This window comes from Arvicola amphibius, chromosome 1 (assembly GCF_903992535.2).
Source record: "Arvicola amphibius chromosome 1, mArvAmp1.2, whole genome shotgun sequence".
In the NCBI taxonomy this organism is placed as follows: Eukaryota; Metazoa; Chordata; class Mammalia; order Rodentia; family Cricetidae; genus Arvicola; species Arvicola amphibius.
The window spans coordinates 180584066-180609327 of record NC_052047.1 but is presented as its reverse complement, the minus strand read 5'-3'; the positions used below and the strand labels follow the sequence as shown (position 1 = coordinate 180609327).

At 37.5% G+C, this 25262-nt stretch overlaps 1 protein-coding gene across 5 annotated transcripts; it reads right to left on the bottom strand.

Moving 5' to 3' along the window:
• Positions 1–435: 435 nt before the first annotated feature.
• On the bottom strand, positions 436–25262 carry Znf518a (zinc finger protein 518A). Of its 5 annotated transcripts, none has more exons than XM_038312486.1 (5): positions 25179–25262; positions 22762–22842; positions 9605–9735; positions 7328–7410; positions 436–6934 (listed from the first exon to the last, which is right to left on the bottom strand). In XM_038312486.1, exon 5 carries the CDS (start codon positions 6803–6805, stop codon positions 2354–2356), a length of 4452 nt encoding a protein of 1483 aa, XP_038168414.1. In that variant the 5' UTR covers positions 6806–6934; positions 7328–7410; positions 9605–9735; positions 22762–22842; positions 25179–25262; the 3' UTR covers positions 436–2353. The 5 variants fall into 5 exon arrangements, with proteins under 5 accessions (XP_038168414.1, XP_038168424.1, XP_038168432.1 ...); XM_038312496.1 differs by lacking the exon at positions 25179–25262 and adding an exon at positions 24902–24992; XM_038312504.1 differs by lacking the exon at positions 25179–25262 and adding an exon at positions 24674–24754.

Below are 25262 nucleotides of genomic sequence, written 5' to 3'. Positions count from 1 at the left end.
AAGGCTAGAAGAGGCAGTCAGAACCCATGAAACTGGGGTTACAAAGGATCATGGGCCAACACGTGGGTGCTGGGCCCTCTATGAGAGCAACAAGTGCTCTTATCTTAACCACTGAGCCTCTCAAGCCCCTGAAATGTATTTTGAATGTTATAGACTGTTAGGGTAGCTTCTTCTCTCCTATTCCCAGGATGTAATACATGTTATGTATGGGCCTATCCATAAGAGCGAAGTTCAGCTAAAAGTGTTTCCCAACAGAGCCAAGGATAAGTTGCCATAAATGTGACCTTTCTCCAAGTTCATCTACAATTTTGGAAGGAAAAAAGGAAAGTCCCATACTTACTCTGTAGTCTTCACAGACATTAGAGACAAGGGGAGGCATTTCCTATTAGAATTTCTATTAGGTTTTAGCTCAGTTAAAAACAAAGAACTCTCATGTAAACACAAGCTTAAGTTTAATTGAAGAAAACCTTCAAAACCTTCATTAACAACAAATAAGGAAATTTTAACAATGCTTACCATTCTTTAAACATCATGTACATTATTAATATATACTGTGTATTTCCAATCAATTCCACTCAGGCTCAATTCAAGAAACACAATTATAACAGGTTTTATACAAAAAATACTTCACTAAGAAAGTAGGTAAACTGCACAAAAACAGTACAAGTATAATGTGCATAGCAATATAGCTTGAAGCATCTATTTATGGCTTTGTTTAAATCAAAACTATTAGGGGAATGGGCCCACTTAGGACCTACTATTACAGTTGACATATGTAAACTGTTCACATCATTTTTAGGCACTTGCTAACAATAGTGTTTAATCCCTGAAAAAAATAAAACATATGCCCCCAACCAAATTAAAAAAAAAAAGTCAGAAATAGAAAACAAGAAAATAACATGGGTACAATCTTCTTTTTAAATCACCCACTTTTATTAATGCATGCACAGAACTAAAAGAAAATAATTTTTTGTGTCATAAACTTTCTGTGCAAATTTACATAATCAAGTACAAAAATATGTACATTTTTGTTATATACAAAAAAGAAGCCCTGAAGTTTTGATCCAATCAATGAAAATGTCATTAATATGTACAGTAACAAAACAAAAAATGATGCTGTACGTCATTTTTTAATAGAACTCCATTATTCGATGAGGCAAAAAAATTGATACAAATGTTTATGGTAATGTTAAATCAATGGATTGTTATAAAATGTCCATTTTGAAATTGTTGGGCATGTCTCTTATGAATTGTTCTTAAAGATTTATGAATTGCTACAGAGTCCGTCATTAATGCTTGCTTCTCTACTTTCAAATGCCAACTATTAATACTATTTGGGGTTGTTTGTCATCCCGAAAAATTACTAATGAAAATGGTCTGTCCTAATGTGGACATGTTTCGGTAAAAATAGTAATTAAACACAAGCAAAAATATGATCTGCTTTGCTAACCTTGCTTTAAAATATTGTGTGTGTAAAAATAAGTTGTTTGAATTTTCAAGAAAAGCCCTTCCCTTTGAAGTGTTTCTATGTTTTCTGTTCACTGTGAAAGGATGCCAATCAATGGGGAAAAACTATTTGGCGATGGTCACTGCTAAACAGATAAACACAGTTCTGTGCAAGGGAATCACTGGAGAACAGAACCAAATTCAGAAAAATGTTGACTTTTAAGTGGATTTTAGAGAAAGTTTCTTTCTCCTCTGGAGACTGCCTCATTTACTGAAGTGATTGAGACAGTCACAGAATAAGAGAATCATCTTGAGGGTATTCCAATCTGACACAGGGCAGAGTAACAGCAACAGGACTTACTTGCCCAAAACACTTCAAGCATTATTTCAAGTTTAACTATAGTCCAGTAAGATGTAGCTTCGAAGGAACATAATACCTTTCAAACGAACTGTAACAGATAGAAAGTAACCTTGTCAAGCTTAGGCCATCTTCACAAGCGGTAAGAAACTCATGTGTGAGACGGTTCTTCATCTCCAGAGAAAACTCGAATGTCAGATCTATAAGGCTGGTTGGAGAAGAAAGCGAACGGGGCTGTCCACCATTACCCTCTGCTCAAGTCTCTAAACTCAACTGGAAAAACTCTTATCAAAAATTTCCTTAGCCCTACCTTCCCACAGATGCATCCTTGAACAACTAAAACAAGGCTCATCTGTGCTAATTACTTTCTTTCAAAACAGGTGAACTGTGGCATTTTCAAGTACCACACATAAAGCTTTTCTTCTTCCACAGAAATATAACCAACTCTTAAAATGTTCAAAAACTATATTGATATAGAAAATGCCTGAATTATGGAAACTTAGCCCATTTTTTCCTTCTAAAGTCTCTTTCCTTTGTAATCACAGTAAGTTATTCTAACACATTCCAATCCCGAGTAGCTTCCACTAAATGTCTCTGCCCATGGCCAGCCCACACATCCTGATTGTCAAAAACTCGGCCACAGAACCAGCAGTTAAACTTAGTTTTCAAGACATCTTCCGAGGTAGTTTTCACAATCTGGTAATTATTTTTGCTTGTCTTTTTGAGTGTTAGTTTTAGCACAAATCTTTCTTTCACAGAATTAGCAGGTTTAAGCATTTTGTGTCTCTTGGAAAAGTCATTGTAAGTTGTTTCTGAAGTGTTATAATAAACTGGTTTCAGTAAAGCATTAATAGTTGTTTGTGACAATGAAACCTTCAGTACACGTCCATTAAACTTTGCAATAGTTTTCATCACACGTTCTACTTCTGGGGCATCTGCATCAGGATGGTTCAAAACCACAACTGGTTGGTTTCTCCTAGGACATTTCACCAGTTGTTTGGAATTAAAAGGAAAAAGTCTCAAAGTTCTACCTGAATCCTTTGAAAGCCTGGGTCTGCTAAATGCCAATGTTTCCTGGACATCGTCAGCATTAGACTTTTCTCTACACTTTCTATGTAATGTGGACTTTTTTCTTGGAGGTTCTTGGTAATTATCAATATACTTTCGTTTACAGCTTCTGTTTCTAGATACAATGGTGCTTTCAGAATCTTGACTTATACGAGTCTTAATTTTTGCAAATTTATTTTTACAAGTCTTCCTTTTATTGAAATTTCTCTCATTTGTACAATTGGCTTTATACCTTAATACTCTAGTCTCTGAATGCTCACTGATACATACTGGTTCCTCAGAAGATTCTGTGCATGCTGCAGTAGAAGCATGAACAATTTCATTTGCTGGCATCAAATCATTTACTAAGACTGGTAAGGCATCTCTAGAAGATTCTGGCTCTTTCTGCTCTCCAAGTCCTGGTAGTTTAGATGGTACATTCTCTTTTTGGAATGAGGGTTCAGAGTTACTAACTGAAAGATTATTAGCAGCACTGACATTTAAAACAGGATTAAAAATTTTTACCAATATTTTCTGTGGTGCTCCTTCAGGTCTCTTTGGCTGAATATGTTGGTAAGGACTATTTCTGACTAACTTAGGCTTAAGCGGTTCAATGTTATTTGGCATCATACACTTTAAAAACACAGCTTGTTTCCCATCAGGCATGAGGGTGTACAGAGAAGCTTTGGGCAAGGTTTCATTCTGTAGCCTTCCTGTATCCAAGATATTCATCTTAGGGCCCTGCTGCTCAGGCAGAATGTTAGGAAAACGAACAGCTTTCACGGAAGAAGCCACTGATGTTTTAATAAAGTAGGGACCCTTCAATGGTGACGCATTTGCTGAGCAACTTTTCATGTTGACACAACTGCCACCACCGGAGCAAAGTGTAGGGGTAAGGAAGTTATTGTTTGCTTCTACCTTAAGAAAAGGTGTTTTGCAAGGTTCTGTAGTTACAGTTCCATAGCTGAGAACATTCTCAGTTTTGACAGCGTGAACACCTTCAGGTTTCCCTTTATTAAGTGTCAAAAGCACTCCAGGTTTCTTGTTCACAAGGAGAGAAGTAGGTGCACTCTGTTTATGAACCAAAGGGAGTGGTCTTCCAGAGAAAACGTGGAATCCAGGTTTGTTAGCAACATGCAGTGGTATAAGAAAACCTTTTGGAGTTTGAACAAATACAGGATTTCTCTGTTCTGAGGTTAGAAATGGATTCTGAATATATACAGGACCCGAATTTTGTGTTGTGGTTCGGAGTTTGTCTTTTACAAGCTGTTGTGTTATTATTGCATCTGACTGAGTCTTAAGTAGTGTGACGATACTTGGAATTTTAGCGGCCACCTCTGAATTTCTCACATCTTTTAATACTGACTCCACTTGTTTTTCTTGTCCATTACATTTTAAATTCAAATCATTTGTAGGCACACTAACACCTACACTGGGAGATGGAACTGGGAAGATGTCTTGTACCTGGAAGTCTTTAGAAGATTCTACAACCATTTCTTCTTCCTCAACCTTTTTAAATGTTTGGTCACAATTGAGTGGAAGGTTTTTACTGGGAATGTTATCAGAATTTTCCTTGGTATCAGATTTTGGTTTTAATACATCTTGAAGTAACTGGTTTACTTCTGGTGGCAAAAATTCTGAAGCCTGCTGGCTTTGGAGAGAGAAAACAGATGTGATTCTAGGCATCATAGGGGAGCCAGCACTGGGAATGTCATTCCATTTAGTTTCTTCAGTAACATTCAATAAATTTTGGTTTTCATCAGTGAAGAGGCTTTGCTTATCAAAGTTTTGTCTTTCTTCTAAATTATATGGTTCTTCAATTTCAGCTTTTGTTTTGAAAGTTCCATCTTTCTCATTTAATGGGCTGACGGATGCTAACGGGCTCCCTGAGTTGGAGCTCTCCTTTCCCGGTGGTGGTGAGAGTGAACCGCTCTCACTAGCCGAGTCCTCGGTGGTCTCACTGGAAGAGTCCCTCGGGAGGTTTTCAAACCCTCCTGTTCCTGAAAACCTACTCTGCTTGTAATTCACCTTTGAGTAATTATGAAAAGGTAATGATCCTTGGTTGGAGAACTCAGAATAGCTGGAGGATTCGTCAGGTAACTCAGAGCTAACATAATTGATGCAATAGTTATGCATATCTCCACAACTGTATGCATTTAGCTTAGTGGTAAGGTTGACTTTATCTGGACTTTTAATGGTGGTGGTACCTAATGCATCTGGATGAGTGGTATGGTTTTCCCACGAGTCAACATTATCTCTTGCTTCAACTTTTGTAGTCAAACTCACTGATGCAGCAACTGATTCTGATGTTGGCAAAGATAAACTTTTACTGTTATCTACCATCTGAAGCATATTATTAGTCTTTTCAGATGTGAAAGCCATTTCTTTTTCAGAAATTTCTTTCCTGGAAAGCACAGGAGACGAAGATGAAAGTGGAGCTGCTTTGACAAAATCTGTGTCATTCACCTCAGTTGTTACTCCAGTTGCAAATCCAGCGCTGTCCAAAGCTTGGGGTGGCAAATTAGCTGTACTATCCTTTACTGTGTCTGGTTGTAAGGCTGGTGCAGGTAAATTCGGTTTACTGATAGGCAACAATTTTATTACAATATGCTGTCTCCCATCGACCACCTTGAAGCCCATAAACTTAGCACTGTAGTTAGCAGGAATTGTTATCTTATTATTTCTCACCAGTAACACTGTAGGCCCTTGTACACCACTCTTCAAGGAACTTGATGTAGCATTTGCTCCCTCGTCAGCTTTATTATATTGCCCAGGGGACAGCAAAGTTGACTTTTCTGATTCTGTGGGCTTATCATCATTCTCACAGTGCAGTCTTTCACCCTTTTCTTCATTTAATTGCTCTTGACTCTGGTCTTCAGATTTAGTCTGTGTTTTGTTCACTATACTGAACGTGTGAGCAGTTTTTCCTATACTTTCATCATTCCCATTGGTAACTGTCTTACGTTTCCAAAACGTCTTTGTTGGACCTATTTTGTATCTCTTAAGTATTAGTTTAAGTCCTGTTGTAGTTGTTGCCACTCTCGTATCATATTGGTCTTTTTCCAGTTTTTCTTTCGCATATAAGTGTTCTTTATGCAAAGTTATAACATGTCTGACAAGTTGGTCTTTATGAATGGCACCATAGTTACAGTAGTGACAAGTGAAGGGAAGAGTACCAGAGTGGACACAAAGGTGCTTCTGAAGCTCTCCCTTGGTAAAACAGAGGTGACGGCATTTTCCACATTTATAATGCATTTCTTTATGTCTGTGAATGTGCTGAACAAATGTGCCAACATCCTGGGTAAAGAATCTACACTCTTCACACTGAAAATTACCATTAACACAATGTTTAGACGTGAAGTGTTTTGTCAACTCCAATAAAGTATATGAACGCTCACTGTTACAAATATCACATTTTACGAAAGTGCTCCTATGGGTTTTTCGGTGTTGTTTAAATATCTGGAAGTCATTTGCTGAAAAATTACACATTTCACAAGGAAACGAAGGCAACTCACCATGATGCCACATTTCAAAGTGTTTCTGCAAATCGTTTGGACTATACTGAGTACTGTCTTGGCATTTTAAACAACTGAAGTTGAGTATTTTTGCAGACATGTTTACGCTCTCTTCTTCAGTTCGCTCAGATTTACAAGGCAGTACACACTCCTCAGCACAGCTTACAGTCTTCACACTCACAGATTTCCTTGCAGTCTGTGGTTTACTCTGAAATAATATTCTGTATTTTTCAACTTCATGTTTCATTAAGACTTCATTTGGAATATTTATCTTGGGCAAACTGATGTTCACATTTTTTAGCTTGTAATGAAAACTAGGTTCTGAAAGTTTTGGTGTAGGTACTGATCCAATAGTATCTGCTGTCTTATTTCCTGCATCACATTTTTTCAAAGTAGTTTGTTTTTCATCACAAAATAGCTGTGTCTGTTCAAATGGCATGATTTAATTTTTAAAAAATCCAGTTTCTTTTGTTCTGAAAATTTATGAAGTTATTTGTGACTTAAACACAAAACAATACTGAGCTGCAACATCTTCAAAATAACCAGGATTTTCCTTGAATCAATTCACCTAAAATTAAACAAAGAATTGAAATTTTCATCACAAAATTCAAAGTAAATTTCTTATTTCTAAGTTCATTCTGACTCAACAAAGCAAAAATGCTAATCAAACACATATACTAAAGACATAAAGACCTGATCTGTTAAGAACACCCAGATTTAGAGGAAGCGTCATCTAGCAATAGAAACAGTATCATTAGCTTCTGCTGTTTCTCCTTCCCTTAGCTTCATGGTCAGGCTCTAGGTGATGCCAAGATGACTATTCAAGTTCAGTTAGCAGTCTTCAAGGTACAAACTTAATTAAAAAAACATATCACTCCTCCAAAAGCACGACACAGTTTTGGCCCAAGTTTTCTTAACTGTCATTCCCTACAATAAGACAAATTTCTATGAATGACCATACCTGATTTACAGGCCACTCATGGGAGTCAGAGGCATAAAACACCATCAAGCATGAACTGACATTAGGGACTATAGGATGCTTCCCTAGAAGAAAATCAGCATTATTACCAGATGGTAGGAACAGACAAGATAAATGCAAAAAAGCAACATACACATATGAAGTTTGCTGTTTGTCTTGCATAAATAGAATATTACTTAAAAGACTTTAACATCTTAACTTTCTTTACTTTTGTATATATTTCTTTTGAAGAACACCAATGCAAACATATCTAGTTCCCCCTTCCAATGACTTCAGAACATCTCAGAGTAGATATGCTGTGGACTACTTCTTACTGCTGGTGGAACTTAAATCCTACTCTTTTGCTATTACAAAGGCTGCTACAGGCTCTGACCAGAGAACAAGATCTAGAAGGACACATTAAGCTGAGCTGCTCATGACTGGATGACTTTGTTCTTGTGTTTTCTTTCTTGTAATGCACATATTAAAAAAATTTTTTAAAGCTAAAAACAAACAAAAAACAAAGACAGCTATAGGAACTATCATTCCATGTCACATTTATGCATATAATATTTCTGAAAAATATCTAGATATACATTTCCTTCCACCCAATGTGCAATTCTACAGTCCTAAAAATTTCTTATACCCAACAAAGTTAAAAACCTACAGAAGATTTATTATAAAAGATTTATATTTAATTTTTCTAATATATAACTTGTATTTATTTTTATGCTCCTCTTTGAACAGAAAGACAAAGTTTTCTATGAGTAACATAAGAGGTAAATATGTATTTATCATTTCCTCATATATTAAAAGGGATTTAAACTGAAATGGCTATTGGTTGAAAACTACAATATACTAAAAAACATAAAGAAGTAAAAACTATAGATGCAAACTTCCTATCAACTATTTTATTATATTAATAAATTTCAAAGCAAAATTTTCAACGAAGGTTATCAACAAGGATAATTGTCATCAAAGTAACTATTTGATCTGATAAGCCCAATAAGAGAGTAAACTAAGTTACTGACTCTAAAATATTTGAAATAGTGAACCTAGAATGGGATCTTTAAAACTTTAGTATTACTACTACTACTACTACTATTACTACTACTACTATAGTGGAGGTGGGGTGTTTAACAGTAAAGGTCATATGAAGGGCATGGGGAACCTATAAGAAGAAAACTACTGAAAGTTAGAACTGTTAGGAAGTCAGGATATAAGGATGTCTAAATTAATGCTCCTTCATCCAGATGGAACTTAAAGATGATTCAGTAATGACTAGCTAGGGAGATGCTTAATTTACAAATAAGAAATACCCTTAGCTTTTACTTAAATTTGATAACTTTCAATTAATGCAGAATGTCAATACACTCTTGGAAGAGCTCAAATATTTCAGGTAGTTGAGGGCTTGCATCTCAAATTTCAACTTTACCTGGAGAATCTATCTGATCCTGAAGCATGTTTACCCTGTAAGTGTGTAAGTAAAGTCACTAAAGAACAACTTATTCTAGAGTTGCCCCCCTTTGATGGGCGGGTGGAAGGATGGAAGGAAGGAAGGAAGTAAGGGAGGGAGGGAGGGAGGGAGGAAGGAAGGAAACTACGTTATAAACACCTCAGGTAATACAAGACAGGAATTTTTTTTATTATTATGTATACAGTATTCTCAGTACTCTGCCTGCGGGCCAGAAGAGGGCACCAGGTCTCATTACAGATGGCTGTGAGCCACCATGCGGTTGCTGGGAATTGAACTCAGAACCTCTGGAAGAACAGGCAATGCTCTTAACCACTGAGCCATCTCTCCAGCCCCCAAGACAGGAATTTTATCATAATTTTCACTCCTACCTATTAAGCTAGTTTTTAATTACAGTCCAATTTTCATCTCCACCAACAAAGATTACTGGTTATTTAAGCTGCGGTTTTTCTTAACTTATAAGTTTACCGACATCCTTAATCACTGAAATAAGACACTTTCGTAAAAGTATTAAAATAATCTGCAATTTCCTACACCATGATGACCAACAAAAACTATAGGCTTTGACCACTGAAATAACAAAAAGACTTAGAGGAGAAAAAGGTTTTTTGTCCAAACTGGTGCTCAAGCCACTTTCGCAGCTCAGCTAGTGAGCAGTGTGGCTACCAGGACGTGCGTCACATTCAGACGCAAGCCACCATTTCAAAGAGGAAGAAGCCCATTAGGAGACACTCATTCAATCAATATTTAATAAATATCAATAAGTAAGAAAGTGACATTTTGCCTCCTTTATCCACTAAACATACCTTGGGAGAGATGGAGACTTGAATCGAAGATCAAATTGGAGCTCTCTGGGTGACAGAAGGCCCAGGAAAGAGAGGAATCCAGAGTTTCCAGCTGAGTACAGAAGCTAGAAATAGGGAATTGCTACTATCAACTGTTAGGAGAGATGTAAAAGAAAAATTATTACTGAAGGCAAATGAATCTTCCTATACTAACAGATATCTCCCTCTGCCTAGTACTGTCTTTTCTTAAGATATGATTAGGTCACCTTCCAATTAAAAAACTGAGAAAATCTTGTTTTACCGCATCTCAATTATTGATATCACTAGAAAAATTAAGCATTGACATTAAATTAAAAATTGACATTGTGGTGCATGCCTTTAATCCCAGCACTGGGAAGCAGAAGGATCTCTGTGAATTTGAGGCCAGTCTGGGCATATAGTGAGTTCCAGGCTGGTCAGGGACACAGTAGAATCAAAAAAAGAAAGAAAGAAAGAAAGAAAGAAAGAAAGAAAGAAAGAAAGAAAGAAAGAAAGAAAGAAAGAAGGAAGGAAGGAAGGAAGGAAGGAAGGAAGGAAGGAAGGAAGGAAGGAAGGAAGGAAGGAAGGAAGGAAGAGAAAAAAGAAAAACAACAAACTAAAAGGATAAGCACAAATAACTGGATAATGGGAGGGAGGGAGGGAGGGAGAGAACAATTTAAGTATTCAGAAAAACTTTTTCTCTTTTATCCAGAGAACTAATGAGTTATTGCCATTGATAAAGAAAGAGACAAAGAAAATTTCTTTTAAAAATCAAGTAATACACAGCTCCTCCATATGCCCTGACCCCACTCAGGGGCAGGGAGATGCCTAAAACCAGAAGTACCTAAATACTGTATATACAGTTATCTTCTACATATATCTATGATAAATTTAACCTATAATACAGACACAATAAAAGATGAACAATAACAAAATAGAATAATATTTATAATAAAAAAGAATGTAACTGTACTATATTCACCATTCTTCTGGTATGAAGTCTGATGATACAATATTCTCAAAGCAAGGTAAATAATAGAGATATTGTAGAAAAGCACTGAGCTACTACACTGGGAAATATGATGTCATAAACATCAAGTTGACAACTAAGATACCTCCCAAGAGACTAGAAGGCAGGTACCATATACAGCGTGGGCAGGCTAGACAAATAAATAATTCACACCAGGATGTACAGAAATAGTCTACAGCATACCACTCAGAGTAGCATGCAATTAAAACATGAACTCATTATTTCTGGACTTTTCTTTCTTTTCTTCTTCTTCTTTTTTTTTTTTGGTATTTCAAGACAGGGTTTCTCTGTGTAGTCCTGGAACTCACTTTGTAGACCAGGCTGGCCTTGAATTCAGTGATCCACCTGCCTCTGCCTCCTGAGTGCTGGGTTTAAAGGCGTGTGCCACCACCACCACCTATTCACCATTTTCAGACTATCACTATCGGTTAAAAATGGGAAAATTCTACAGTTGGCAATCACAATGAGATTCAAGATTATATATATATATATATATATATATATATATATATATATATATATGAAGACCGCTAATGTTCTATAAGAGAGAAAAATAATTTTGAAGTCAGATGAAAAAATATAGTAATTTTTCTTAAAAAGATTTGAATTTTTAAAATCAAAGTTTCTCTAAATTCTAGGCATATTATTAGTAGGAAGAGAATATAAAACAACACCTACGACTTATCTAGTAAAAGATTTTAGTTTAAAAAACAAAACAAAATAACCTTTAATCCCAGCACTCGGGAGGCAGAGGCAGGCGGATCTCGGTGAGTTCAAGGCCAGCCTGGTCTACAAGAGCTAGTTCCAGGACAGGCTCTAAAAAAGCTGCAGAGAAACCCTGTCTCAAAAAACAAAAAACAAACAAACAAAAACAAAACAAAACAAAACAAAAAAAACCAAAAAAACAAAATAAGCCGGGCGGTGGTGGCGCACGCCTTTAATCCCAGCACTTGGGAGGCAGAGGCAGGCGGATCTCTGAGTTCGAGGCCAGCCTGGTCTACAAGAGCTAGTTCCAGGACAGGCTCTAGAAACTACAGGGAAACCCTGTCTCGAAAAACCAAAAAAAACAAAACAAAGCAAAACAAAAAACAAAACAAAACAAACTTATATCCAAATATGGTAAAAAGTTATCTTAAATAGAATTAAAGTTTTCATTAACTTCATCAACTAGTTAGGTAGCTATACCCAACACCAATACTAGCTAGCCGGCTGTAAATGCTATGAGATATGGGTATGGAGCAGGCATTTATGGAGTTTTCAGAGGAGAAGAAACCCAAGAGTTCATTCTACATTTACTCTCAAGTGAGAAGAAATGCTAAGATCCAGAGACTATATAATAAACTCTACAACACAGAAGTAAATATAAACAGCATTAATAGTATAATTAGGGAAACAGAAAAGATTGGAGAAAAGGAACATATACAACAAATACATAAGAAGTTCTTATGAAGAAATTAACAGTGAGTTCCCACTGCAGAGATTATAAAAAGAAAACATTAGATGCTGGAAAGCAAACAGGCAGTAATGACCAAGAGCACTTACAATCTCTGGCCAACAGTTGGTAAAGCTAAGTAAAAAATGATCAGTTTACACTCTGAATTTTCAAACAAACTAGGAATTGAAGCAACAAGCAGGTAGGAAAGCTAAGATAAAGTGAAATCTAGAGGAAAAAAACCTGCAATTTTTTAAAAATATAAAAACGAACAAGCATACCCACCATATTAGTATGCAAATTTGCTTTAGCCTTTGCTAAACTATAAAATTGTATGTGTACCAGATAATTGTTTTAAAACAAGTTATTATGATTCATTATCAGTAAATACTTAATTTGTCTACTAATTTTATAAGCCTATTTACCCACAGTTACATAAAACTTTTTTGGCCAAAGGGCTATGAGTAGAAAAATCTTAAGAAGCCTGTACTAGATAGAATACTAATTTTTGTTTATCTGATTGTTTTGAAGTAGAGTCTCTCTACACAACCCTGACTTTCCTAGAACTCACTGCACAGACCAGGCTGAACTCAAATTAATAGAGATCCACATGCATCTGCCTCCCCAATTCTGAAATTAAAGGTGTACACCACCACAACCAGCAGAATACTGTTTTGTTTTTTAAGGAGTGGGGTAGGAAGGAAAGGGTAATGATGTAATTCAAACACACAGGTAAGTGCTCTAGTTAAGTATGTGTGGGCTACAAACACATCTCAATGTATTCTTTAAGAAAGTGCTGGATTTGACCTGATAAAGTTTTATTTAGAGTTTTTTTAATGCAATTTTTTAACAGTGTAGACTTTGATATTACAGAGAATTTGAACAATGACCTATAATACTGTCTACCATGTTATAGACTCTCTACTAGCTAAATAACCATCATGTTTTCCTTAAACTGATATATTCTGTGCCCTCTTCTAGCCCCTTGGGCACCGAATGTATATGGTGCACATACACACACGCAAGCAAATCACTCATACACATAAAAATAAATATTTTTAAAAGAATATACCTTATGAAATGAGTATGCATCAATATCATCCAAATATAGGTTAATAAGACTATGTATGATAACCAGGTAGTGGTGGCACACATCTTTAATCCCAGCACTTGGGAAGCAGAGGCAGGTGGATCTCTGAGTTTGAGGCCAGCCTCATCTAAATAATGAGTTCCAAGACAGCTAGGGCTACACAGAGAAAGCCTGTCTTGAAAAACCAAGAAGAAGAAAAAAAGAATATGAAGTAAATTATAAAATATCCACAAGAAAACATTATACAGAAAGATGTATGATTGAATTGGGAAAGACAGTTTGTATAACTTTTTTAATTTAAAAAAGAAAGTTGTACATTAAAGCATCCAATGTATTTAAGTTAGGAGGAAAGGTCATCATTTGTATGATAGGAAAAGAACCTAAAAGGCAAATAAATCTATAGAAAAACTCTCCAAACCACTGAAAGATAGCATGTTCTGTACAATCAAACTGTGTTACCCAATCAACAGACTCTTCAGCCCTCCTAAGTATGTGAATGGCAACAAGGAACAACATGACTACCGGAGCCTTTAGGGACACCTGCATGTGTAGTCCTGTCCTTGATTAAATTCTGGAAATCTTCACTCTTTAAAGTAAGTCCCTTTTTGCTTTATAGCTCATACTGCTTCCATTAAATGTAGCCAAAAGTTCATACTTAGGGACACTTAGTAGGCGAACCAATGCTAACTGTACTTGTTTCACAAAAAAAGTATGCTTTGTGAAAGCCTTTGAAGAAAAATAGCGCGTGAATGTACAAGAAAGTTGAAAAGGCAATCTAGGTCAAAGAACAAGAAACATGAGAAGCATTTTTTTTCTCCAAAGGTGCTGCACGATCTAGCTCAAAGAGAATGCCTTACAGAAGGCTAAGCAAGTGGTGCAAAGATACACCGTACAAATAATAATATACTATTGAAAAAATACAATAAAATAAAATGCATTCTCTAAGCAGGAGTCAAATAATATATCAATATAACTCACAATCTTCCCTAACTTAAACCTTACGTCCACTGGGCTGATCTAATAGAATACTATATAGCCAGGCAGTGGTGGCACATGCCTTTAATCCCAGCACTTGGGAGGCAAAGGCAGGCTACTCTCTGTGAGTTCAAGGCCAGCCTGATCTACACAGCTAGTTCTAGGACAGCCAGGGTTACAAAGAGAAACCCTGTCTCCAAACAAACAAATAAAATAAAGGGATACTAAACACCAAGTGGCCCATAAACAGCAGAAATCATTTCTCATAGTTCCAGAGTCTGGGAAGGCCATGATCAAAGCACTTGCATCCCTGTTATCTTCCTCGTTCATAGATGGAAGAGAAATAGCAAAGGAATTCTCTAGGGTCTCTTTACTAAGGACACTAATTTCATTCATGAAGAATTTGTCTTCATAATCTAATCAATCCCCAATGGCTTGATAGTATCTTAATAATAATTAAGATTATTCAATCTATAGCACCATAGCCTTAAATTTTAGTCTTTTTGCAAGAGCCTGACAAAAAACAATACCTAAGGCTGAAAAATGGTGAAGTAGTTGAGAGTACTTGCTGCTCTTCCAGAGGACCTGAGTCTGGTTCCCAACACATATATTAGGTGAGTCACAACCACCTTAAGTCCACCTACAGGAGACCTGACACTTTTGGCCCAGAACGGGTGCCAGCACTCAAGTGTACATACTCACATGCAGATACACATACCTACACATAACTTGAAAGTATTAAATAACAAATCTTGACTTGTAATTATTAAAAAAATGAAACAACACCTTATCCTTGTTTTCTCTCTTCACTCTTGTCTCATACTTCATTTGCCATCTGCAAATACAATCTAGCAAACCCCCATGGTCTCCTAACTCCTCATATATTCCTTTCTTAACTTTGCCTCTCCATTTGTTACTCCTTGCTTGAACTGTTCTGTCTCAAAGGGCTACATCCACTCATCTTCTGGCTGAACTCAAATGCATCCCATTCAGCAAAGCCTTCTCTTAACCTATAAATCACCCTCCTCAGTAAGAAATAAAAACTACTTTATGATTTTTATTAGACTTTTACAACATGTTGGCAACATTTTAACTATCTTCCAACTTACACTATCTACACTGGGGTTTTAACTATATAAGGACTCTATCTATAATGTTCTTTGCTGCTCTATCAACATAGTCCTGGGCTTGTAGTTAGCACCAAATCAGTGCCAGTCTTTTGCTCGAAGTATCAGGAGTACAATAGGGAAAAGAGGGCAGATAAACCTCCCCCACTTGTGGGGATAATAGTCTACGGTTTAGAGAAAAAGTACACTGTTAATTTATTCAAAGGGAGCAAAAACAGATCAAACAATGGGGAAAGGAAGAACCAAAATGTTATCAGGAAAATCTCACTTCAAAAGTTCTTATGGGGTCCTGGGTCAGTGATATTTACTAGTCTAGTATTCTCTACAAAGCTTTGAGTTCTATCCTCAGCATTGTCAAAAGAAAGAAGTTAAGTTAAAAGGAGGGACTGGGACACAGGCGTAGCACTTGCTTTTAGTTCCCCGACTCAGGAAGCAGAGACAGGTGGATCTCTGTGAGTATGAGGCCAGCTTAGTTCTTGGTCAGCCAGTGACACACAGTAAACAAATTAATATAAACTAAAAAAAGGAGAAGTTGAGAGAGCTAGCATTCTAAGTAAAGAAATATTAAGTGCCGAGATGATGGAGGAGTGTCTATGTGTTACTTTCATTATTAATAAAGAAAACTGCCTTGGCCCTTTAAGAACAGAAAATTAGGTAGGTGGAGTAGACAGAACAGAATTGTGGGAACAAGGAAGTAGAGTTAGGGAGACGCTTCAGGCAGTCGCGTGGTGAGTCTCCATGCTGCTCCTCTCCGAGATGGACGCAGGTTAAGATCTCTCCTGGTAAGCCACAACTCGTGGTGCTACCCAAATTACTAAATATGGGTTAAAGGAAGATGTGAGAATTAACTAATAAGAGGCTACAGATAATGGGCCAGGCAGTGTTTTAAAAGAATACAGTTTCCGTGTAATTATTTCGGGTGTAAAGCTAGCCGGCGGCGGGTGGCGGGACGCAGCCCCTGCCGCTTCCCACTACAGATTGGCGCTCCAACGTGGTGACTAAATCCACTTAAAAACCTTGCCCGCTTGGGATCGGAAAGAAAGTTCTCTGAGACCATGCCAATGGCTCACTGCTCCCTTCCTGCACCTGGGCAGATGGCGGAATCAGGCTTAGGCGAGCGGGACAGCATTTGCGGATTCCTGCCGCCATAGAGAGAGAGGTTTTTCAGACTGCTCGGTGCTCTGCGTGTCAGATTTGATTGTAACTTGGATGAAAAGAGTTTCTGTGCTGCACGCTCAGTCTCAGAATTAAACTGCTGAGTGCGGCTCCAATGTCGACTGCTGTGTGCCTGGAACTGTGTGCGGCCCAGGGGCACCAAATGACTGAGGCAGGAGCGGCTTTGGCTCTGCTCCGCCATGCTGAATTGTGCTGACCTCAGGCAGGAACTATCGTAATTACCATGATAACAGCGCAGTTAAGGTTTAGACTTGGCTATAAACAGGCAGTACCGTATTATTTTAAGAAGTGGTTAACCTTTTAAGAAATGCTCCTGGATAGTAAAAAATTACAGATTCACAATAGAAAAGATTCAGACATAGAAGGCCTTTAAATGGCTCACGTAGGCTTAAAAGAGAGAAAAAGAAAATATAGAGAATAAAGTTAATGCCTTAAAAAAAAAAAGGTTAAAGTCTTTAAAGAGACAGAGTACAGATAGTTATAGATTAAAAGAAGTAAAGTGATAGAGTAAAAATAAGCCACGTAAAAATGGAAAATTCACAGAGAGTCTGGATTATGTATTTTGTTGTGTTTTCTTTGATTTTTTTGACTGTAAAGGAGCTAAATACAGAGAGACATTTCATTATATGGGCTGCCAGTCTAGACCAGAATGGACATTTTAATGGTATGACTTCAGGATTTGGATCTAAGAACATGATGCTTTGGAAAAGAGTTTCTTCTTTTGTTTTCACAGAGGACGAGACTCTGTGGATTGCTTCTATCCCAATATGGTATGATAGACCACGCCCTCCTGAAAGGTTGCTGTGAACATCTTCAAAAAATTACTTCACTCAACTGCCAACTGAGAGGAACCTAGCACACAGGTTACACCATGAAAGACCTAAATAACAGCGCCCCCATTCAGCAGGAAGCAGTTTGGAGAGAAAAAACTGCGCCCATTTTCCCAAATATTGCTTATAAATGTTCTTTTACATTTAAAGGGGGATATGATATAGATATGATATAGAGATGAATAATTTGCAATGGTATGGATTTTAAGGTCAATTTGTTATATGTATATGTATTTCTGATCTTGATTAAGCTATTGTGATTGTAGTTCATTTTAAAAACTGTAATGTATAATTAGGAAATATAGGTTGTTAATGGATAATCATTGATAATAGTTAAGCTTGTAGTCATGTTATTAGATTTTCTAGATATGTAGAGACATATTTCAGTTAGATAGACATTCTTCATATCTTTCAAAGACTGCAGAATATGGCATTTAATGTTTTAATAACTTAGGGTTTTTCATGACAATGAGACACGTCTGCTCCTGGCAGCACCAATCTACTTCGAGAGGAAGATGGGCATCGAAGAGGCTACTTATGGAGTTTGTTAGCCATTTGGGCAAGAAACTGCTCTTGGCTGGACTGTTGCATAAACTGGACACAAAAAACCCGCAGAGACAGGACTGCTGAACTTGCCTAAAGGTGAGATGGTCTTTCGGGGTTCCTGATTCATGAAAGAGTCTGCGAGACGTTCTGCAGGACACAGCAGAAAGTGACTGAACTGTCTTTGGAATTTCCTGCTTCATGAAAAAGTCTGCTGGACACTATGGGCCTGTAGGCTGAAGATGGATGCCCCAACGGTACAGAGGAACTTTGGGTGACTGTCCAGGCAGCGAGTTGTCTCTGTCATTTCTAGAGTTTGAAAGTTGCATATGACTTGTTTACTTAGGTAATATTATATCCTTCTGGAGTCTTTGATGGAGTTGAAGAATAAATAGATAGTTATAGCTTTCCTTAGTTATGATAAAAGATAAAATAGATTTAAATATTGTAACTGTAATACTTGCTTGATAACTGTTATATGTAATTTTGCTATGTTAAAGTTGAAGCCTTTCTTTTTTGTTTAAACAGAAAAAGGGGAAGTGATGGAGGAGTGTCTATGTGTTACTTTCATTATTAATAAAGAAAACTGCCTTGGCCCTTTAAGAACAGAAAATTAGGTAGGTGGAGTAGACAGAACAGAATTGTGGGAACAAGGAAGTAGAGTTAGGGAGACGCTTCAGGCAGTCGCGTGGTGAGTCTCCATGCTGCTCCTCTCCGAGATGGACGCAGGTTAAGATCTCTCCTGGTAAGCCACAACTCGTGGTGCTACCCAAATTACTAAATATGGGTTAAAGGAAGATGTGAGAATTAACTAATAAGAGGCTACAGATAATGGGCCAGGCAGTGTTTTAAAAGAATACAGTTTCCGTGTAATTATTTCGGGTGTAAAGCTAGCCGGCGGCGGGTGGCGGGACACAGCCCCGCCGCTTCACACTACACCGAGATCCTGAGTGTGCAGCATGCCTAATATATTTGGACTTATCAGCATTACTGGATCAGAAAGATTGAAAGGCAAAGTAATGTAAAATCAAAAGTATAACATGGGGACAGAAATAGGGACTGAAGGGATAAGCAATTTGGTTTTATTTTGAATGAGACAGAAGCTACTTCAGATATAAGACATGAGCTGAATTATTTTTGTTTCTTCCTTCAAAGTGTCTTGGACATGCTAGTCAAGTATACTCCAACTAACCTACATTGCCCAGTCGCTGAACTACTTTTAAAAGAGATCATCTGGGTTATTTTATAAAAAATAGAAGATTTGGGAGTTATTAACTTATTAGTTATTAAGGGACCAATTTAAAGGTTATTATAATTACTGTGTATGAGACGAATCTTGAAGGTATGGTAGGGTTCTGAACTGATTTTGAAGAAAGCACCTACAAGATTTATTGACCTATGATCTCTGATATAAAGAAATCTACCAAAAGCAATTAAAATTTCCAGATCCAATAACTGAAAGAACTATGTTGTACTATAAGCCATTAAGTATTCTAATATAATTAAAATGTATGTCAAATATTTACTAAGATTTTAAAAAATTGTAGAAATAATAGGAAAGTGTTTTTAAAAGGTCAACTATACCCATGCACAATTCAGGATCTCTCTGACATTAAAGTGGAATTGTATAATTAGTACTGCATGAAACATATGGAGTTCTAGTTAAAAGATAAAATTTCAGTTGTCACCATAACTGTGTTTGTATTTATGTATTTTGGAACACCAAAGCATAAGTAAATAAAAATGTTTAAAGCATAAAGCCTCAAGATATAACAATATAGCTGGGCGGTGATGGCACATGCCTTTAATGCCAGTAGAGGCAGACAGATTTCTATGAGTTTGAGGCCAGCCCCATCTACAGAGCAGGTTCCAGGATAGCCAGGGCTACACAGAGAAATCCTGTCTCAAGAAAAAAAAAGTAAAAAAAGGGGGGGGGGAGGAAATGACAGTATTTAGGAAGAAAAAATGAAGAGGAAAGTGAGGCAGAAAGGAACATCCACTGTACTAAAGCTAAATGAGAATGTGGTATTCTAAAAGCAAGGTGAAGAAAATGGAATTAATCAATTCCATTAAGTAAGCTAACACAGAAATTACCACTGGTTTTAAGGTCATGATCACCAGGAACAATGGTTAGTATAGTTTTGGAGGAGTTAATAGAGAAGGCAGAACAGTACAGATTTAAGAGAAAAATGGGAACAAAACTACCCTATAGACAACTCTTTCAGGAAGTTTACCACAAAAGATACACAGGTAGAACTGAAGTGTTTGGTGTGTGTTTGTGCTTTTTAATAAACAAAACTATAGTATGAATGAATATTAATTAAAATGATATGGTAGAAAATTTTTAAGCTGAGGATAGAAGAAAAATGTAGTAGCAATGCCCTCAGCAGATCAGAAGGGATGGAGCTTAGAGTAAATTGGAAGCATACTTAGAAAACAAGACTCCTCCTCCCTAATAACTGCAAGGAAGGCACAGACACTAGCAGGTGGACACATCTGGGAGACCTTGAGACATCTTGTTTCACGAAACTAGCAACCTACAAACTATGAGCTAAACCAGGCAAAGCCTGTTTCACGAACTTCACTGAAACATAAGCTACAAATTGTCACCACTGACTACTTCATATTACAATGACAGCTGATAGCAGTAACAGAAGTCATATGGCCCCCCAAAGTCCAGACATTTATTGTTTGATTATAAGAGTTTGCAAATCCAGGTACACTTAAACCATTAACAATCTTTTTAGGTTCGAAGGTAGAGGATCTGGCTATGAGAAAAGAAGACATGATCCTAGACAACACCAGCATCTAACAAGCAAGCGACACATTAACTTGTGAGTGAGACAGGTGCTCACTGTGTAGCCCTGGCTACCTGGAACACACTATGTAGACTAGGCTGGCCTCAGAACTCACAATCTCCAAACTCTGCCTTCTGAGTGCTAGGATTAAAGGCATGTCCCAGCATGCCCTTCAGGAGATGAATTCTATGAATAATCAAATATTACTTAAATTTCATTCATCCGCAGGCAGATCTCTGAGTTCGAGGCCAGCCTGGTCTACAAGAGCTAGCTCCAGGACAGGCTCTAGAAACTACAGGGAAACCCTGTCTCGAAAAACCAAAAAAAAAAAAAAAATTCATTCATCCTGATCAAGCTGTTTTGTCTACTGTCATATCACTTTCATTGGCTTTATCTTTAAAAGAAGTATAGTTTTGGTCTGTTACTAAGGAATCTCTCAAAAAGGGCAAGATAAGAAAAAAAAATCAGCTGGAGAGATGGCTCAGCGGTTAAGAGCATTGCCTGCTCTTCCAAAGGTCCTGAGTTCAATTCCCAGCAACCACATAATGGCTCACAACCATCTGTAATGAGGTCTGGTGCCCTCTTCTGGCCTGCAGGCATACATGCAGACAGAATATTGTACACATAATAAATAAATAAATATTAAAAAAAAGACAAAGAAAAAAAATCAGTTAAATTTAAGAAACAGAATAGCGTTCCAAGTTAATTACGACCATTTATTTACTGAGGGTCTGTGAGTTGAATGTAGAGCCAAAGCAAACACTCAATACAAAGCTATAGCCCTAGCCAAACAACCCCCCTCCTTTTTTTTTAATTCTCAAGATAGACACAAAGAGGCTTTTATCATAATGGATAACTTCATACCATTTAGGTATACTTTATATTTAACATCAACAAAATGGCATTAATAACTGTTGACAGAGCTAATACTTATTTTTATCTATTACTACTTCTTGAAATAAGACCCCTATGAAGCCTAAGCTTTCAAACTTAAATACACTCTATTCTTCTGATACTCATGTAGCAATACTAATCCCAGCATCGATTTTGCACCATGTAATAATCTAAATTATTTTAGTATGTAATCATACTGCAATTTCCTCACTTCATGCAATACTTTCACAATTCATGATGTCACTTTCTACACAATACATATCTAACACAGTTCTGAAAATTCTCTACATTCGTCATTATTTTACTAACAAACGAAGTACCATGCAAATATGGCAAGGCATCAAACACCTTATATAAAAAGAGGTTACTCAAGTAAGGAACATAAATGATGACTTGGTGTCTCAACTCAGCTTTTTTATATTTGTTCTACTCAATATAGCCGTCAGACATTAATTTCTAAATAAACAAAAATTTATGCCTTTGTGAAAAAAGGCCCTAAAAAGAACACAATCTACTGATAAAGTTCATGAAAGAACATTATGATTACCAAGTAATATAAAATAGTATAATCAATCCTGGGTATTTTTAGTATATTTGAGAGGAGAGTGGAGATACCGAGGCGCCCACAGACCCTAACTGACACAGACAAGCAGCACGTATCTCTGGGCTGAGGGCAGATTAAACCGTATTTTGTACAAAAGCACAGCATTTTCAACTACATCTTAATAGCTCTACTTATAATTTGTGGGCACTTTCTGCCATTCTTCTTGTCTACATCAAGATATTGAGATATTTATTTCAGGAACCATCATAATTCTTTAGTCAACCTCCAGACCCTTTCTAACAAAGTAGATATCATTAATTATAATGTAAATATATATTACTGCTTTTCGTTAGGTGTATTGAGTAGCATTTGCTAAGTTAAAGCATAGACTCTGGCCATTTATAGAGGTCTGTAACATGTTTCTACAATATTGACCTTTATTGGTCATTATCCAGAAGCCCCAATCTACCTCTATATCTCGTGTGACATATTATAAAACATTAAATAAACTATAAAACCCAAAATTACTTTTTGCTTGCATTAAAATAAAAACTTCTACCTATATAAGACCCTTCTATTTTGGCCAAAAATAAAATACTAAGGTTAACTTAGAAAATGCACATACATATAACCATTCAGTTTTTTTTTAAATCCACTATTAAAACATGGGAACTTACTACTTAATAGACTATCTACTCCAGCACGCCAATCCTTATCATACCTTTCTTTCAGGAACAAAGGCACACAACTTAATGCTTGGACAATGCCATAATCAGGTACAGTGATTAAAAAAAGACAGTATCTGGAAATGAAAAAAAAAAACCCAAGATTTTAAAATTTTTGACTGTAAAAGTAAAATGTCCTTTGTCAATTACACTTCATACTTAATTTCGGCATATAAGTTTGTTTTTAAGATCCTTTGTACTAAGGCATAAGCGTATCATTGATACCCAGTGATAACATGTCATAACTTGTATAAAACAAACATCACAACTCAAAGTATAAAAATCTATCTAATACATTAGCATCACTTATTACAATAAAACGAAAACTGGTCTTGTCCCACCCAAATCACAAAAGCAGAGCCAGTACTGCATCCAATTCTGAACTACTTTTGTGACCACTACAAAAGCATCTAGATGATGCTCAGTTCTGGTATCCAAGATCCCATGAAAACCGTTCCCCATGTGAGCCAGTATGAATATTCATAGTCCAGACATGAGAGCAAACAGCCAAGAAAGAGTCCAAAACTTTGTAATAATAGTTTTCTTTCACTTATTGCAAAAAAACGTTTTAGTAGAGTACCTGAAGAAATGCAAGATTCAAACTTTGCATTTAAGAAACAATGGGAAAGTAGAAAGACTGTCATGTAAGTGCTCTACAGGGCAACTGCTTCAATGAGAACAATCCCAAACAAATGCAAAGAGTAGCAGTAAAAGTACATTAAAGGGGCACTGTAGGTATTTTTAAATCAAACTGTATTTAGTTAAAAAGTTTCCCATTTATATTTCAAAATACAGCAGCTTTTGAAATCAGAGTACACACACACACACACACACACACACACAGAGTATATATCCAGAAAAGATATAGGAAGATAGGAAGTGTGCAATAAAACTCTCGGGTTAGAAGTTTACTAAGAGCTCACACAGTAGATATGCACTGTAATTGCTGCCCTTTTATCTTTTCAAACACTAGACACATGTTTTGAATTGGTAATTATCATTTTGCAAAAGAAAACAAAACAAAAACCCAGTAAGGTCTATGTGATTACCTACCCCACAAAATGCCAATACCCCAAAAGTGTTCATTTGAGCTGCTTTTTATGAATTTCTCAAAAAATACATATTTGCTGAAGGATAATAAATGCATCTGCACAGAGTTGCAAATATAACTTTAAAAATGTTAGGGTATTTTAGCGAGTCCTATTAAATGTTGTCTATCCACTCTGACCATATATACTAGAGCACAGTCTAATCAGAGCTGTTCTGCTGGAAAAAGAGCAATTCAATTAGAATTAATCAAGAGTGCCTAAAAAACAGACTTTCAAATTAATGACGCTCCTACCACAATGTGAGGTATTATCACGTTGCATCCCTGCGATAATCACAGGCAGCTCAACATTCTCATCAATTAAAATGTGACTTTTTTTTCTATTTTTAAGACTTAAAAAAAATTCACAAACACTAAATGCCCCAAATTTAAACCTAAAGAGAAAACTAACCCTTAACTTTTGTTTTCTAAACTTCGAAGCTCCATCTGTTCCACTGGTCTAGATAAGAGTTAAAACACATCACCATATATGCATTCAGCCCGTATCCTTGGCATTACCCAAGCCGTCTACTCAGAGACTTAACAAAGAGAACACCATGTTAAGAAGAGATTCAAGATGGACCCTACAAGTTAAAAAAAAAAAAAAAAAAAAAGCCAGCTACAAAGACATCATCTGCCACTGGGTGTGGTTGGGGGTGGGGGTGGGGAGTCTACCAAGAGGAGCACTTTTTTGCCCAACTCTGAAGAGGGCGCGGAGTGCGTGCGCCAGGGAGCGGGGAGTCGGTGCGAGGGAACAGCCCCCAAGAGCCCTAGACTGGGCCCGCAGTAGGGATGCCGTCGAGGCGGGCCGGCGAACCTACAGCTGGAGGGGTGCGGGCTGAGGGCTGTCCATCCCGTCCGCAACGGCCGCGGAGCCCGACCAGTGATGGCTTCGCGCGCCGAGCGCCCCGTGTCGCCCCCGAACCCCGCGCCCGATCCGCCCCTTTCCCCGGAGTTCCGCTGCCCCTCGGGCGCGCGGAAGAACACCGTCGCCGCGCTCGCCCCGGTCCCGGGCGAGGAGCCTGCAGAGCTCCGACAGACAAACTTACAGCAAGCCCGAGCGGAGACGAGAGCGGCCGGCTCGAGCCGCTGGCAAGAGCCCTGGCTTAAAAACCACTGACTTCTCTAGAAAAACTTTGCCGCAAGTTGGGCGGAAGCGCTGAATAGACGGGACTATTTAACATGGGCTTCCTATCACAAGAGGCGGATCCCTAGACCTTTTGGGGGGACCCTGAGAACCCTCGGACTCGCCCCTTGCCCCCTGCTGTCTTTCTGTGCGCCCCGCCATCCTAACTGGTCTTGGCGGCTCCGCACTACAGGGAATACCTGTCGTGGTCCCCATTGCCTGCGAGTCCCAGATGGCGGCCATTACCCGTCCATCCGGGTATTTCCGGAAAGCCGAGCGCCGCG